This window comes from Anser anser (genome assembly GCF_964211835.1).
Source record: "Anser anser genome assembly, contig: HAP1_SCAFFOLD_488, whole genome shotgun sequence".
Lineage (NCBI taxonomy): Eukaryota > Metazoa > Chordata > Aves > Anseriformes > Anatidae > Anser > Anser anser.
The window spans coordinates 3881-17400 of record NW_028153794.1 but is presented as its reverse complement, the minus strand read 5'-3'; the positions used below and the strand labels follow the sequence as shown (position 1 = coordinate 17400).

Below are 13520 nucleotides of genomic sequence, written 5' to 3'. Positions count from 1 at the left end.
AGACGGGAGATGGCAGATGCTACTTCAACTGGCAGTGTCAGAATAGGAGAGGAAGCGGTGGTGGTGGAGGAGGAGGTGGTGGAGGTGGAGGAGGTGGTGGTGGAGGAGGAGGAGGAGAAGGAGGAGGTGGTGGAGGAGGGGGAAGATAAGGAGGCGGTGGAGGAGGAGGAGGAGGAGGCGGTGGAGGAGGAGGAGGCGGTGGAGGAGGAGGAGGCCGTGGAAGAGGTGGAGGAGGCGGTGGCTGTGGAGGAGGCTCTGGTGGAGGAGGAGGCGGTGGAGGAGGTTGAGGAGGCGGTGGAGGAGGAGGAGGAGGCGGTGGAGGAGGAGGAGGCTGTGGAGGAGGAGGAGGCCGTGGAGGAGGTGGAGGAGGCGGTGGCGGTGGAGGAGGCTCTGGTGGAGGAGGAGGCGGTGGAGGAGGTGCAGGAGGCGGTGGACGAGGAGAAAGAGGCAGTGGACGAGGAGGAAGAGGCAGTCTACAAGTAAGATTAGGCCATGGTGGATGACGTTGTGGATGAGGAGGAGGAGGCGGTGGAGGTGGAGGAGGAGGAGGAGGTGGTGGAGGGCTAGGTGGTGGAGGAATCATAGGATCATTAGTGTTGGAGGAGACCTTCAAGTTTGTGCCACAAGTGAAGCCTCAGAAATCCTCAAATCCCTCCGCTGCACCTCAGGGCATTGCCTCAGTGCAGCTTCAGTCTTGGGGACAGCATTTGGAATTGAGGCAGGGGTTGGCAGGAGCATCCTTTGTGAGGGACCTAAGACCCCAGCAAGGCTCTTGGGGCATCAATTGCCAATCCCTTTTCACTGAAGATGAGCATGGAAATGTGGTGTTTTAGAAAGAATGGTGACAAACATGGGAAGCTGAGGAATTTCCACCCTCAAGTCCACAGCCACAATTCTCCTTCTGTCACCAACATTGCACACCGGTGTCTGCTGTGTTCTCACATCTGCACTTGAACAGCAGATACCCTCACTCCTTTCAGTGCGTACAGGGAGGATTATAAAGATCTATATGCATAACATTGCACTCAAAAGTCCTCCTTGTCCCAAAAAAAAGAAAAAAAAAAACAAAGAGTGAGGGACATTGCAAGGACCTGTTTTTTTGCACCTCTACCGCCGCCGCCGCCTCCTCCTCCTCCTCTACCGCCTCCTCCTCAGTGGTGTTTTAGAAAGAATGGTGACAAACATGGGAAGCTGAGGAATTTCCACCCTCAAGTCTACAGCCACAATTCTCCTTCTGTCACCAACATTGCACACCGGTGTCTGCTGTGTTCTTACATCTGCACTTGAACAGCAGATACCCTCACTCCTTTCAGTGCGTACAGGGAGGATTATAAACATCTATATGCATAACATTGCACTGAAAAGTCCTCCTTGTCCCAAAAAAAAGAAAAAAAAAAAAAAACAAAGAGTGAGGGACATTGCAAGGACCTGCTTTTTGCACCTCTACCACCGACGCCGCCTCCTCCTCCTCCTCTACCGCCTCCTCTTCCTTGGCAGAAACTTCCTGGCCAAATGGCTCTGCGTGCCCCTGGCTAGGGCATGGTGGTAGCAATGGTGGTGAGCCCAGCGATGTCAGGAGCAGTTGCAAGGGACCAGGTGTGCAAAGGTGGCTTCCCGGGTAGGGTCGGGTGGTGAGCGCTGCTCACCGCTCCTAGTTCTAGTTCCATTTGACACCCGGCAGGACCACGTCTCCGTGGCCCTGTAAGGCAGCAGCTGGCGGGTCCCAGCATCTTCATGACCCTGTGTGATGCGTTGCCTGTCCCCTGATTGGCTGCCTAGTGATTGTTAGGCGTTTTGCAAGTGGCTTGTCATCAATAGTGGGTGTGTCGTCTCCTCCCTATATAAGGGCCAAAGGGTGGCAGTGGGAGGCAGAGAGTTGGAGACGGGAGACGGCAGATGCTACTTCAACTGGCAGTGTCAGAATAGGAGAGGTAGCGGTGGTGGAGGAGGAGGAGGTGATGGAGGTGGAGGAGGTGGTGGAGGAGGGGGAAGATAAGGAGGCGGTGGAGGAGGAGGAGGAGGAGGCGGTGGAGGAGGAGGAGGCGGTGGAGGAGGAGGAGGCGGTGGAGGAGGAGGAGGCCGTGGAGGAGGTGGAGGAGGCGGTGGCTGTGGAGGAGGCTCTGCTGGAGGAGGAGGCGGTGGAGGAGGTTGAGGAGGCGGTGGACGAGGAGAAAGAGGCAGTGGACGAGGAGGAAGAGGCAGTCTACAAGTAAGATTAGGCCGTGGTGGAGGACGTTGTGGATGAGGAGGAGGAGGTGATGGAGGTGGAGGAGGTGGTGGAGGAGGGGGAAGATAAGGAGGCGGTGGAGGAGGAGGAGGAGGAGGCGGTGGAGGAGGAGGAGGCGGTGGAGGAGGAGGAGGCCGTGGAGGAGGTGGAGGAGGCGGTGGCGGTGGAGGAGGCTCTGGTGGAGGAGGAGGCGGTGGAGGAGGTGCAGGAGGCGGTGGACGAGGAGAAAGAGGCAGTGGACGAGGAGGAAGAGGCAGTCTACAAGTAAGATTAGGCCATGGTGGATGACGTTGTGGATGAGGAGGAGGAGGCGGTGGAGGTGGAGGAGGAGGAGGAGGTGGTGGAGGGCTAGGTGGTGGAGGAATCATAGGATCATTAGTGTTGGAGGAGACCTTCAAGTTTGTGCCACAAGTGAAGCCTCAGAAATCCTCAAATCCCTCCGCTGCACCTCAGGGCATTGCCTCAGTGCAGCTTCAGTCTTGGGGACAGCATTTGGAATTGAGGCAGGGGTTGGCAGGAGCATCCTTTGTGAGGGACCTAAGACCCCAGCAAGGCTCTTGGGGCATCAATTGCCAATTCCTTTTCACTGAAGATGAGCATGGAAATGTGGTGTTTTAGAAAGAATGGTGACAAACATGGGAAGCTGAGGAATTTCCACCCTCAAGTCCACAGCCACAATTCTCCTTCTGTCACCAACATTGCACACCGGTGTCTGCTGTGTTCTCACATCTGCACTTGAACAGCAGATACCCTCACTCCTTTCAGTGCGTACAGGGAGGATTATAAAGATCTATATGCATAACATTGCACTCAAAAGTCCTCCTTGTCCCAAAAAAAAGAAAAAAAAAAACAAAGAGTGAGGGACATTGCAAGGACCTGTTTTTTTGCACCTCTACCGCCGCCGCCGCCTCCTCCTCCTCCTCTACCGCCTCCTCCTCAGTGGTGTTTTAGAAAGAATGGTGACAAACATGGGAAGCTGAGGAATTTCCACCCTCAAGTCTACAGCCACAATTCTCCTTCTGTCACCAACATTGCACACCGGTGTCTGCTGTGTTCTTACATCTGCACTTGAACAGCAGATACCCTCACTCCTTTCAGTGCGTACAGGGAGGATTATAAACATCTATATGCATAACATTGCACTGAAAAGTCCTCCTTGTCCCAAAAAAAAGAAAAAAAAAAAAAAACAGAGTGAGGGACATTGCAAGGACCTGCTTTTTGCACCTCTACCACCGCCGCCGCCTCCTCCTCCTCCTCTACCGCCTCCTCCTCAGTGGTGTTTTAGAAAGAATGGTGACAAACATGGGAAGCTGAGGAATTTCCACCCTCAAGTCTACAGCCACAATTCTCCTTCTGTCACCAACATTGCACACCGGTGTCTGCTGTGTTCTTACATCTGCACTTGAACAGCAGATACCCTCACTCCTTTCAGTGCGTACAGGGAGGATTATAAACATCTATATGCATAACATTGCACTGAAAAGTCCTCCTTGTCCCAAAAAAAAGAAAAAAAAAAAAAACAAAGAGTGAGGGACATTGCAAGGACCTGTTTTTTTGCACCTCTACCACCGCCGCCGCCTCCTCCTCCTCCTCTACCGCCTCCTCCTCCTCCTCTACCGCCTCCTCTTCCTTGGCAGAAACTTCCTGGCCAAATGGCTCTGCGTACCCCTGGCTAGGGCATGGTGGTAGCAATGGTGGTGAGCCCAGCGATGTCAGGAGCAGTTGCAAGGGACCAGGTGTGCAAAGGTGGCTTCCTGGGTAGGGTCGGGTGGTGAGCGCTGCTCACCGCTCCTAGTTCTAGTTCCATTTGACACCCGGCAGGACCACGTCTCCGTGGCCCTGTAAGGCAGCAGCTGGCGGGTCCCAGCATCTTCATGACCCTGTGTGATGCGTTGCCTGTCCCCTGATTGGCTGCCTAGTGATTGTTAGGTGTTTTGCAAGTGGCTTGTCATCAATAGTGGGTGTGTCTTCTCCTCCCTATATAAGGGCCAAAGGGTGGCAGTGGGAGGCAGAGAGTTGGAGACGGGAGATGGCAGATGCTACTTCAACTGGCAGTGTCAGAATAGGAGAGGTAGCGGTGGTGGTGGAGGAGGAGGTGGTGGAGGTGGAGGAGGTGGTGGAGGAGGAGGAGGAGAAGGAGGAGGTGGTGGAGGAGGGGGAAGATAAGGAGGCGGTGGAGGAGGAGGAGGAGGAGGCAGTGGAGGAGGAGGAGGCGGTGGAGGAGGAGGAGGCCGTGGAAGAGGTGGAGGAGGCGGTGGCTGTGGAGGAGGCTCTGGTGGAGGAGGAGGCGGTGGAGGAGGTTGAGGAGGCGGTGGCGGAGGAGGAGGAGGCGGTGGAGGAGGAGGAGGCTGTGGAGGAGGAGGAGGCCGTGGAGGAGGTGGAGGAGGCGGTGGCGGTGGAGGAGGCTCTGGTGGAGGAGGAGGCGGTGGAGGAGGTGCAGGAGGCGGTGGACGAGGAGAAAGAGGCAGTGGACGAGGAGGAAGAGGCAGTCTACAAGTAAGATTAGGCCGTGGTGGATGACGTTGTGGATGAGGAGGAGGAGGCGGTGGAGGTGGAGGAGGAGGAGGAGGTGGTGGAGGGCTAGGTGGTGGAGGAATCATAGGATCATTAGTGTTGGAGGAGACCTTCAAGTTTGTGCCACAAGTGAAGCCTCAGAAATCCTCAAATCCCTCCGCTGCACCTCAGGGCATTGCCTCAGTGCAGCTTCAGTCTTGGGGACAGCATTTGGAATTGAGGCAGGGGTTGGCAGGAGCATCCTTTGTGAGGGACCTAAGACCCCAGCAAGGCTCTTGGGGCATCAATTGCCAATTCCTTTTCACTGAAGATGAGCATGGAAATGTGGTGTTTTAGAAAGAATGGTGACAAACATGGGAAGCTGAGGAATTTCCACCCTCAAGTCCACAGCCACAATTCTCCTTCTGTCACCAACATTGCACACCGGTGTCTGCTGTGTTCTCACATCTGCACTTGAACAGCAGATACCCTCACTCCTTTCAGTGCGTACAGGGAGGATTATAAAGATCTATATGCATAACATTGCACTCAAAAGTCCTCCTTGTCCCAAAAAAAAGAAAAAAAAAAACAAAGAGTGAGGGACATTGCAAGGACCTGTTTTTTTGCACCTCTACCGCCGCCGCCGCCTCCTCCTCCTCCTCTACCGCCTCCTCCTCAGTGGTGTTTTAGAAAGAATGGTGACAAACATGGGAAGCTGAGGAATTTCCACCCTCAAGTCTACAGCCACAATTCTCCTTCTGTCACCAACATTGCACACCGGTGTCTGCTGTGTTCTTACATCTGCACTTGAACAGCAGATACCCTCACTCCTTTCAGTGCGTACAGGGAGGATTATAAACATCTATATGCATAACATTGCACTGAAAAGTCCTCCTTGTCCCAAAAAAAAGAAAAAAACAAAAAAACAAAGAGTGAGGGACATTGCAAGGACCTGCTTTTTGCACCTCTACCACCGACGCCGCCTCCTCCTCCTCCTCTACCGCCTCCTCTTCCTTGGCAGAAACTTCCTGGCCAAATGGCTCTGCGTGCCCCTGGCTAGGGCATGGTGGTAGCAATGGTGGTGAGCCCAGCGATGTCAGGAGCAGTTGCAAGGGACCAGGTGTGCAAAGGTGGCTTCCCGGGTAGGGTCGGGTGGTGAGCGCTGCTCACCGCTCCTAGTTCTAGTTCCATTTGACACCCGGCAGGACCACGTCTCCGTGGCCCTGTAAGGCAGCAGCTGGCGGGTCCCAGCATCTTCATGACCCTGTGTGATGCGTTGCCTGTCCCCTGATTGGCTGCCTAGTGATTGTTAGGCGTTTTGCAAGTGGCTTGTCATCAATAGTGGGTGTGTCGTCTCCTCCCTATATAAGGGCCAAAGGGTGGCAGTGGGAGGCAGAGAGTTGGAGACGGGAGACGGCAGATGCTACTTCAACTGGCAGTGTCAGAATAGGAGAGGTAGCGGTGGTGGAGGAGGAGGAGGTGATGGAGGTGGAGGAGGTGGTGGAGGAGGGGGAAGATAAGGAGGCGGTGGAGGAGGAGGAGGAGGAGGCGGTGGAGGAGGAGGAGGCGGTGGAGGAGGAGGAGGCCGTGGAGGAGGTGGAGGAGGCGGTGGCTGTGGAGGAGGCTCTGCTGGAGGAGGAGGCGGTGGAGGAGGTTGAGGAGGCGGTGGACGAGGAGAAAGAGGCAGTGGACGAGGAGGAAGAGGCAGTCTACAAGTAAGATTAGGCCGTGGTGGAGGACGTTGTGGATGAGGAGGAGGAGGTGATGGAGGTGGAGGAGGTGGTGGAGGAGGGGGAAGATAAGGAGGCGGTGGAGGAGGAGGAGGAGGAGGCGGTGGAGGAGGAGGAGGCGGTGGAGGAGGAGGAGGCCGTGGAGGAGGTGGAGGAGGCGGTGGCGGTGGAGGAGGCTCTGGTGGAGGAGGAGGCGGTGGAGGAGGTGCAGGAGGCGGTGGACGAGGAGAAAGAGGCAGTGGACGAGGAGGAAGAGGCAGTCTACAAGTAAGATTAGGCCATGGTGGATGACGTTGTGGATGAGGAGGAGGAGGCGGTGGAGGTGGAGGAGGAGGAGGAGGTGGTGGAGGGCTAGGTGGTGGAGGAATCATAGGATCATTAGTGTTGGAGGAGACCTTCAAGTTTGTGCCACAAGTGAAGCCTCAGAAATCCTCAAATCCCTCCGCTGCACCTCAGGGCATTGCCTCAGTGCAGCTTCAGTCTTGGGGACAGCATTTGGAATTGAGGCAGGGGTTGGCAGGAGCATCCTTTGTGAGGGACCTAAGACCCCAGCAAGGCTCTTGGGGCATCAATTGCCAATTCCTTTTCACTGAAGATGAGCATGGAAATGTGGTGTTTTAGAAAGAATGGTGACAAACATGGGAAGCTGAGGAATTTCCACCCTCAAGTCCACAGCCACAATTCTCCTTCTGTCACCAACATTGCACACCGGTGTCTGCTGTGTTCTCACATCTGCACTTGAACAGCAGATACCCTCACTCCTTTCAGTGCGTACAGGGAGGATTATAAACATCTATATGCATAACATTGCACTCAAAAGTCCTCCTTGTCCCAAAAAAAAGAAAAAAAAAAACAAAGAGTGAGGGACATTGCAAGGACCTGTTTTTTTGCACCTCTACCGCCGCCGCCGCCTCCTCCTCCTCCTCTACCGCCTCCTCCTCAGTGGTGTTTTAGAAAGAATGGTGACAAACATGGGAAGCTGAGGAATTTCCACCCTCAAGTCTACAGCCACAATTCTCCTTCTGTCACCAACATTGCACACCGGTGTCTGCTGTGTTCTTACATCTGCACTTGAACAGCAGATACCCTCACTCCTTTCAGTGCGTACAGGGAGGATTATAAACATCTATATGCATAACATTGCACTGAAAAGTCCTCCTTGTCCCAAAAAAAAGAAAAAAAAAAAAAAACAGAGTGAGGGACATTGCAAGGACCTGCTTTTTGCACCTCTACCACCGCCGCCGCCTCCTCCTCCTCCTCTACCGCCTCCTCCTCAGTGGTGTTTTAGAAAGAATGGTGACAAACATGGGAAGCTGAGGAATTTCCACCCTCAAGTCTACAGCCACAATTCTCCTTCTGTCACCAACATTGCACACCGGTGTCTGCTGTGTTCTTACATCTGCACTTGAACAGCAGATACCCTCACTCCTTTCAGTGCGTACAGGGAGGATTATAAACATCTATATGCATAACATTGCACTGAAAAGTCCTCCTTGTCCCAAAAAAAAGAAAAAAAAAAAAAAACAAAGAGTGAGGGACATTGCAAGGACCTGTTTTTTTGCACCTCTACCACCGCCGCCGCCTCCTCCTCCTCCTCTACCGCCTCCTCCTCCTCCTCTACCGCCTCCTCTTCCTTGGCAGAAACTTCCTGGCCAAATGGCTCTGCGTACCCCTGGCTAGGGCATGGTGGTAGCAATGGTGGTGAGCCCAGCGATGTCAGGAGCAGTTGCAAGGGACCAGGTGTGCAAAGGTGGCTTCCTGGGTAGGGTCGGGTGGTGAGCGCTGCTCACCGCTCCTAGTTCTAGTTCCATTTGACACCCGGCAGGACCACGTCTCCGTGGCCCTGTAAGGCAGCAGCTGGCGGGTCCCAGCATCTTCATGACCCTGTGTGATGCGTTGCCTGTCCCCTGATTGGCTGCCTAGTGATTGTTAGGTGTTTTGCAAGTGGCTTGTCATCAATAGTGGGTGTGTCTTCTCCTCCCTATATAAGGGCCAAAGGGTGGCAGTGGGAGGCAGAGAGTTGGAGACGGGAGATGGCAGATGCTACTTCAACTGGCAGTGTCAGAATAGGAGAGGTAGCGGTGGTGGTGGAGGAGGAGGTGGTGGAGGTGGAGGAGGTGGTGGAGGAGGAGGAGGAGAAGGAGGAGGTGGTGGAGGAGGGGGAAGATAAGGAGGCGGTGGAGGAGGAGGAGGAGGAGGCAGTGGAGGAGGAGGAGGCGGTGGAGGAGGAGGAGGCCGTGGAAGAGGTGGAGGAGGCGGTGGCTGTGGAGGAGGCTCTGGTGGAGGAGGAGGCGGTGGAGGAGGTTGAGGAGGCGGTGGAGGAGGAGGAGGAGGCGGTGGAGGAGGAGGAGGCTGTGGAGGAGGAGGAGGCCGTGGAGGAGGTGGAGGAGGCGGTGGCGGTGGAGGAGGCTCTGGTGGAGGAGGAGGCGGTGGAGGAGGTGCAGGAGGCGGTGGACGAGGAGAAAGAGGCAGTGGACGAGGAGGAAGAGGCAGTCTACAAGTAAGATTAGGCCGTGGTGGATGACGTTGTGGATGAGGAGGAGGAGGCGGTGGAGGTGGAGGAGGAGGAGGAGGTGGTGGAGGGCTAGGTGGTGGAGGAATCATAGGATCATTAGTGTTGGAGGAGACCTTCAAGTTTGTGCCACAAGTGAAGCCTCAGAAATCCTCAAATCCCTCCGCTGCACCTCAGGGCATTGCCTCAGTGCAGCTTCAGTCTTGGGGACAGCATTTGGAATTGAGGCAGGGGTTGGCAGGAGCATCCTTTGTGAGGGACCTAAGACCCCAGCAAGGCTCTTGGGGCATCAATTGCCAATTCCTTTTCACTGAAGATGAGCATGGAAATGTGGTGTTTTAGAAAGAATGGTGACAAACATGGGAAGCTGAGGAATTTCCACCCTCAAGTCCACAGCCACAATTCTCCTTCTGTCACCAACATTGCACACCGGTGTCTGCTGTGTTCTCACATCTGCACTTGAACAGCAGATACCCTCACTCCTTTCAGTGCGTACAGGGAGGATTATAAAGATCTATATGCATAACATTGCACTCAAAAGTCCTCCTTGTCCCAAAAAAAAGAAAAAAAAAAAACAAAGAGTGAGGGACATTGCAAGGACCTGTTTTTTTGCACCTCTACCGCCCGCCGCCGCCTCCTCCTCCTCCTCTACCGCCTCCTCCTCAGTGGTGTTTTAGAAAGAATGGTGACAAACCTGGGAAGCTGAGGAATTTCCACCCTCAAGTCTACAGCCACAATTCTCCTTCTGTCACCAACATTGCACACCGGTGTCTGCTGTGTTCTTACATCTGCACTTGAACAGCAGATACCCTCACTCCTTTCAGTGCGTACAGGGAGGATTATAAACATCTATATGCATAACATTGCACTGAAAAGTCCTCCTTGTCCCAAAAAAAAGAAAAAAACAAAAAAACAAAGAGTGAGGGACATTGCAAGGACCTGCTTTTTGCACCTCTACCACCGACGCCGCCTCCTCCTCCTCCTCTACCGCCTCCTCTTCCTTGGCAGAAACTTCCTGGCCAAATGGCTCTGCGTGCCCCTGGCTAGGGCATGGTGGTAGCAATGGTGGTGAGCCCAGCGATGTCAGGAGCAGTTGCAAGGGACCAGGTGTGCAAAGGTGGCTTCCCGGGTAGGGTCGGGTGGTGAGCGCTGCTCACCGCTCCTAGTTCTAGTTCCATTTGACACCCGGCAGGACCACGTCTCCGTGGCCCTGTAAGGCAGCAGCTGGCGGGTCCCAGCATCTTCATGACCCTGTGTGATGCGTTGCCTGTCCCCTGATTGGCTGCCTAGTGATTGTTAGGCGTTTTGCAAGTGGCTTGTCATCAATAGTGGGTGTGTCGTCTCCTCCCTATATAAGGGCCAAAGGGTGGCAGTGGGAGGCAGAGAGTTGGAGACGGGAGACGGCAGATGCTACTTCAACTGGCAGTGTCAGAATAGGAGAGGTAGCGGTGGTGGAGGAGGAGGAGGTGATGGAGGTGGAGGAGGTGGTGGAGGAGGGGGAAGATAAGGAGGCGGTGGAGGAGGAGGAGGAGGAGGCGGTGGAGGAGGAGGAGGCGGTGGAGGAGGAGGAGGCCGTGGAGGAGGTGGAGGAGGCGGTGGCTGTGGAGGAGGCTCTGCTGGAGGAGGAGGCGGTGGAGGAGGTTGAGGAGGCGGTGGACGAGGAGAAAGAGGCAGTGGACGAGGAGGAAGAGGCAGTCTACAAGTAAGATTAGGCCGTGGTGGAGGACGTTGTGGATGAGGAGGAGGAGGTGATGGAGGTGGAGGAGGTGGTGGAGGAGGGGGAAGATAAGGAGGCGGTGGAGGAGGAGGAGGAGGAGGCAGTGGAGGAGGAGGAGGCGGTGGAGGAGGAGGAGGCCGTGGAGGAGGTGGAGGAGGCGGTGGCGGTGGAGGAGGCTCTGGTGGAGGAGGAGGCGGTGGAGGAGGTGCAGGAGGCGGTGGACGAGGAGAAAGAGGCAGTGGACGAGGAGGAAGAGGCAGTCTACAAGTAAGATTAGGCCATGGTGGATGACGTTGTGGATGAGGAGGAGGAGGCGGTGGAGGTGGAGGAGGAGGAGGAGGTGGTGGAGGGCTAGGTGGTGGAGGAATCATAGGATCATTAGTGTTGGAGGAGACCTTCAAGTTTGTGCCACAAGTGAAGCCTCAGAAATCCTCAAATCCCTCCGCTGCACCTCAGGGCATTGCCTCAGTGCAGCTTCAGTCTTGGGGACAGCATTTGGAATTGAGGCAGGGGTTGGCAGGAGCATCCTTTGTGAGGGACCTAAGACCCCAGCAAGGCTCTTGGGGCATCAATTGCCAATTCCTTTTCACTGAAGATGAGCATGGAAATGTGGTGTTTTAGAAAGAATGGTGACAAACATGGGAAGCTGAGGAATTTCCACCCTCAAGTCCACAGCCACAATTCTCCTTCTGTCACCAACATTGCACACCGGTGTCTGCTGTGTTCTCACATCTGCACTTGAACAGCAGATACCCTCACTCCTTTCAGTGCGTACAGGGAGGATTATAAACATCTATATGCATAACATTGCACTGAAAAGTCCTCCTTGTCCCAAAAAAAAGAAAAAAAACAAAAAAACAAAGAGTGAGGGACATTGCAAGGACCTGCTTTTTGCACCTCTACCACCGACGCCGCCTCCTCCTCCTCCTCTACCGCCTCCTCTTCCTTGGCAGAAACTTCCTGGCCAAATGGCTCTGCGTGCCCCTGGCTAGGGCATGGTGGTAGCAATGGTGGTGAGCCCAGCGATGTCAGGAGCAGTTGCAAGGGACCAGGTGTGCAAAGGTGGCTTCCCGGGTAGGGTCGGGTGGTGAGCGCTGCTCACCGCTCCTAGTTCTAGTTCCATTTGACACCCGGCAGGACCACGTCTCCGTGGCCCTGTAAGGCAGCAGCTGGCGGGTCCCAGCATCTTCATGACCCTGTGTGATGCGTTGCCTGTCCCCTGATTGGCTGCCTAGTGATTGTTAGGCGTTTTGCAAGTGGCTTGTCATCAATAGTGGGTGTGTCGTCTCCTCCCTATATAAGGGCCAAAGGGTGGCAGTGGGAGGCAGAGAGTTGGAGACGGGAGACGGCAGATGCTACTTCAACTGGCAGTGTCAGAATAGGAGAGGTAGCGGTGGTGGAGGAGGAGGAGGTGATGGAGGTGGAGGAGGTGGTGGAGGAGGGGGAAGATAAGGAGGCGGTGGAGGAGGAGGAGGAGGAGGCGGTGGAGGAGGAGGAGGCGGTGGAGGAGGAGGAGGCCGTGGAGGAGGTGGAGGAGGCGGTGGCTGTGGAGGAGGCTCTGCTGGAGGAGGAGGCGGTGGAGGAGGTTGAGGAGGCGGTGGACGAGGAGAAAGAGGCAGTGGACGAGGAGGAAGAGGCAGTCTACAAGTAAGATTAGGCCGTGGTGGAGGACGTTGTGGATGAGGAGGAGGAGGTGATGGAGGTGGAGGAGGTGGTGGAGGAGGGGGAAGATAAGGAGGCGGTGGAGGAGGAGGAGGAGGAGGCGGTGGAGGAGGAGGAGGCGGTGGAGGAGGAGGAGGCCGTGGAGGAGGTGGAGGAGGCGGTGGCGGTGGAGGAGGCTCTGGTGGAGGAGGAGGCGGTGGAGGAGGTGCAGGAGGCGGTGGACGAGGAGAAAGAGGCAGTGGACGAGGAGGAAGAGGCAGTCTACAAGTAAGATTAGGCCATGGTGGATGACGTTGTGGATGAGGAGGAGGAGGCGGTGGAGGTGGAGGAGGAGGAGGAGGTGGTGGAGGGCTAGGTGGTGGAGGAATCATAGGATCATTAGTGTTGGAGGAGACCTTCAAGTTTGTGCCACAAGTGAAGCCTCAGAAATCCTCAAATCCCTCCGCTGCACCTCAGGGCATTGCCTCAGTGCAGCTTCAGTCTTGGGGACAGCATTTGGAATTGAGGCAGGGGTTGGCAGGAGCATCCTTTGTGAGGGACCTAAGACCCCAGCAAGGCTCTTGGGGCATCAATTGCCATTCCTTTTCACTGAAGATGAGCATGGAAATGTGGTGTTTTAGAAAGAATGGTGACAAACATGGGAAGCTGAGGAATTTCCACCCTCAAGTCCACAGCCACAATTCTCCTTCTGTCACCAACATTGCACACCGGTGTCTGCTGTGTTCTCACATCTGCACTTGAACAGCAGATACCCTCACTCCTTTCAGTGCGTACAGGGAGGATTATAAACATCTATATGCATAACATTGCACTCAAAAGTCCTCCTTGTCCCAAAAAAAAGAAAAAAAAAACAAAGAGTGAGGGACATTGCAAGGACCTGTTTTTTTGCACCTCTACCGCCGCCGCCGCCTCCTCCTCCTCCTCTACCGCCTCCTCCTCAGTGGTGTTTTAGAAAGAATGGTGACAAACATGGGAAGCTGAGGAATTTCCACCCTCAAGTCTACAGCCACAATTCTCCTTCTGTCACCAACATTGCACACCGGTGTCTGCTGTGTTCTTACATCTGCACTTGAACAGCAGATACCCTCACTCCTTTCAGTGCGTACAGGGAGGATTATAAACATCTATATGCATAACATTGCACTGAAAAGTCCTCCTTGTCCCAAAAAAAAGAAAAAA

The 13520-nt window shown here is 54.9% G+C and overlaps 1 protein-coding gene across 1 annotated transcript; it reads left to right on the top strand.

Annotated features, from left to right (window-relative positions):
- Positions 1-6553: 6553 nt before the first annotated feature.
- LOC310891454 (uncharacterized protein) lies at positions 6554-10723 on the top strand. The gene is made up of 2 exons (XM_083853726.1): positions 6554-8831; positions 10573-10723. Exons 1-2 carry the CDS (start codon positions 8484-8486, stop codon positions 10666-10668), a joined length of 444 nt encoding a protein of 147 aa, XP_083709852.1. The 5' UTR covers positions 6554-8483; the 3' UTR covers positions 10669-10723.
- Positions 10724-13520: the final 2797 nt, after the last annotated feature.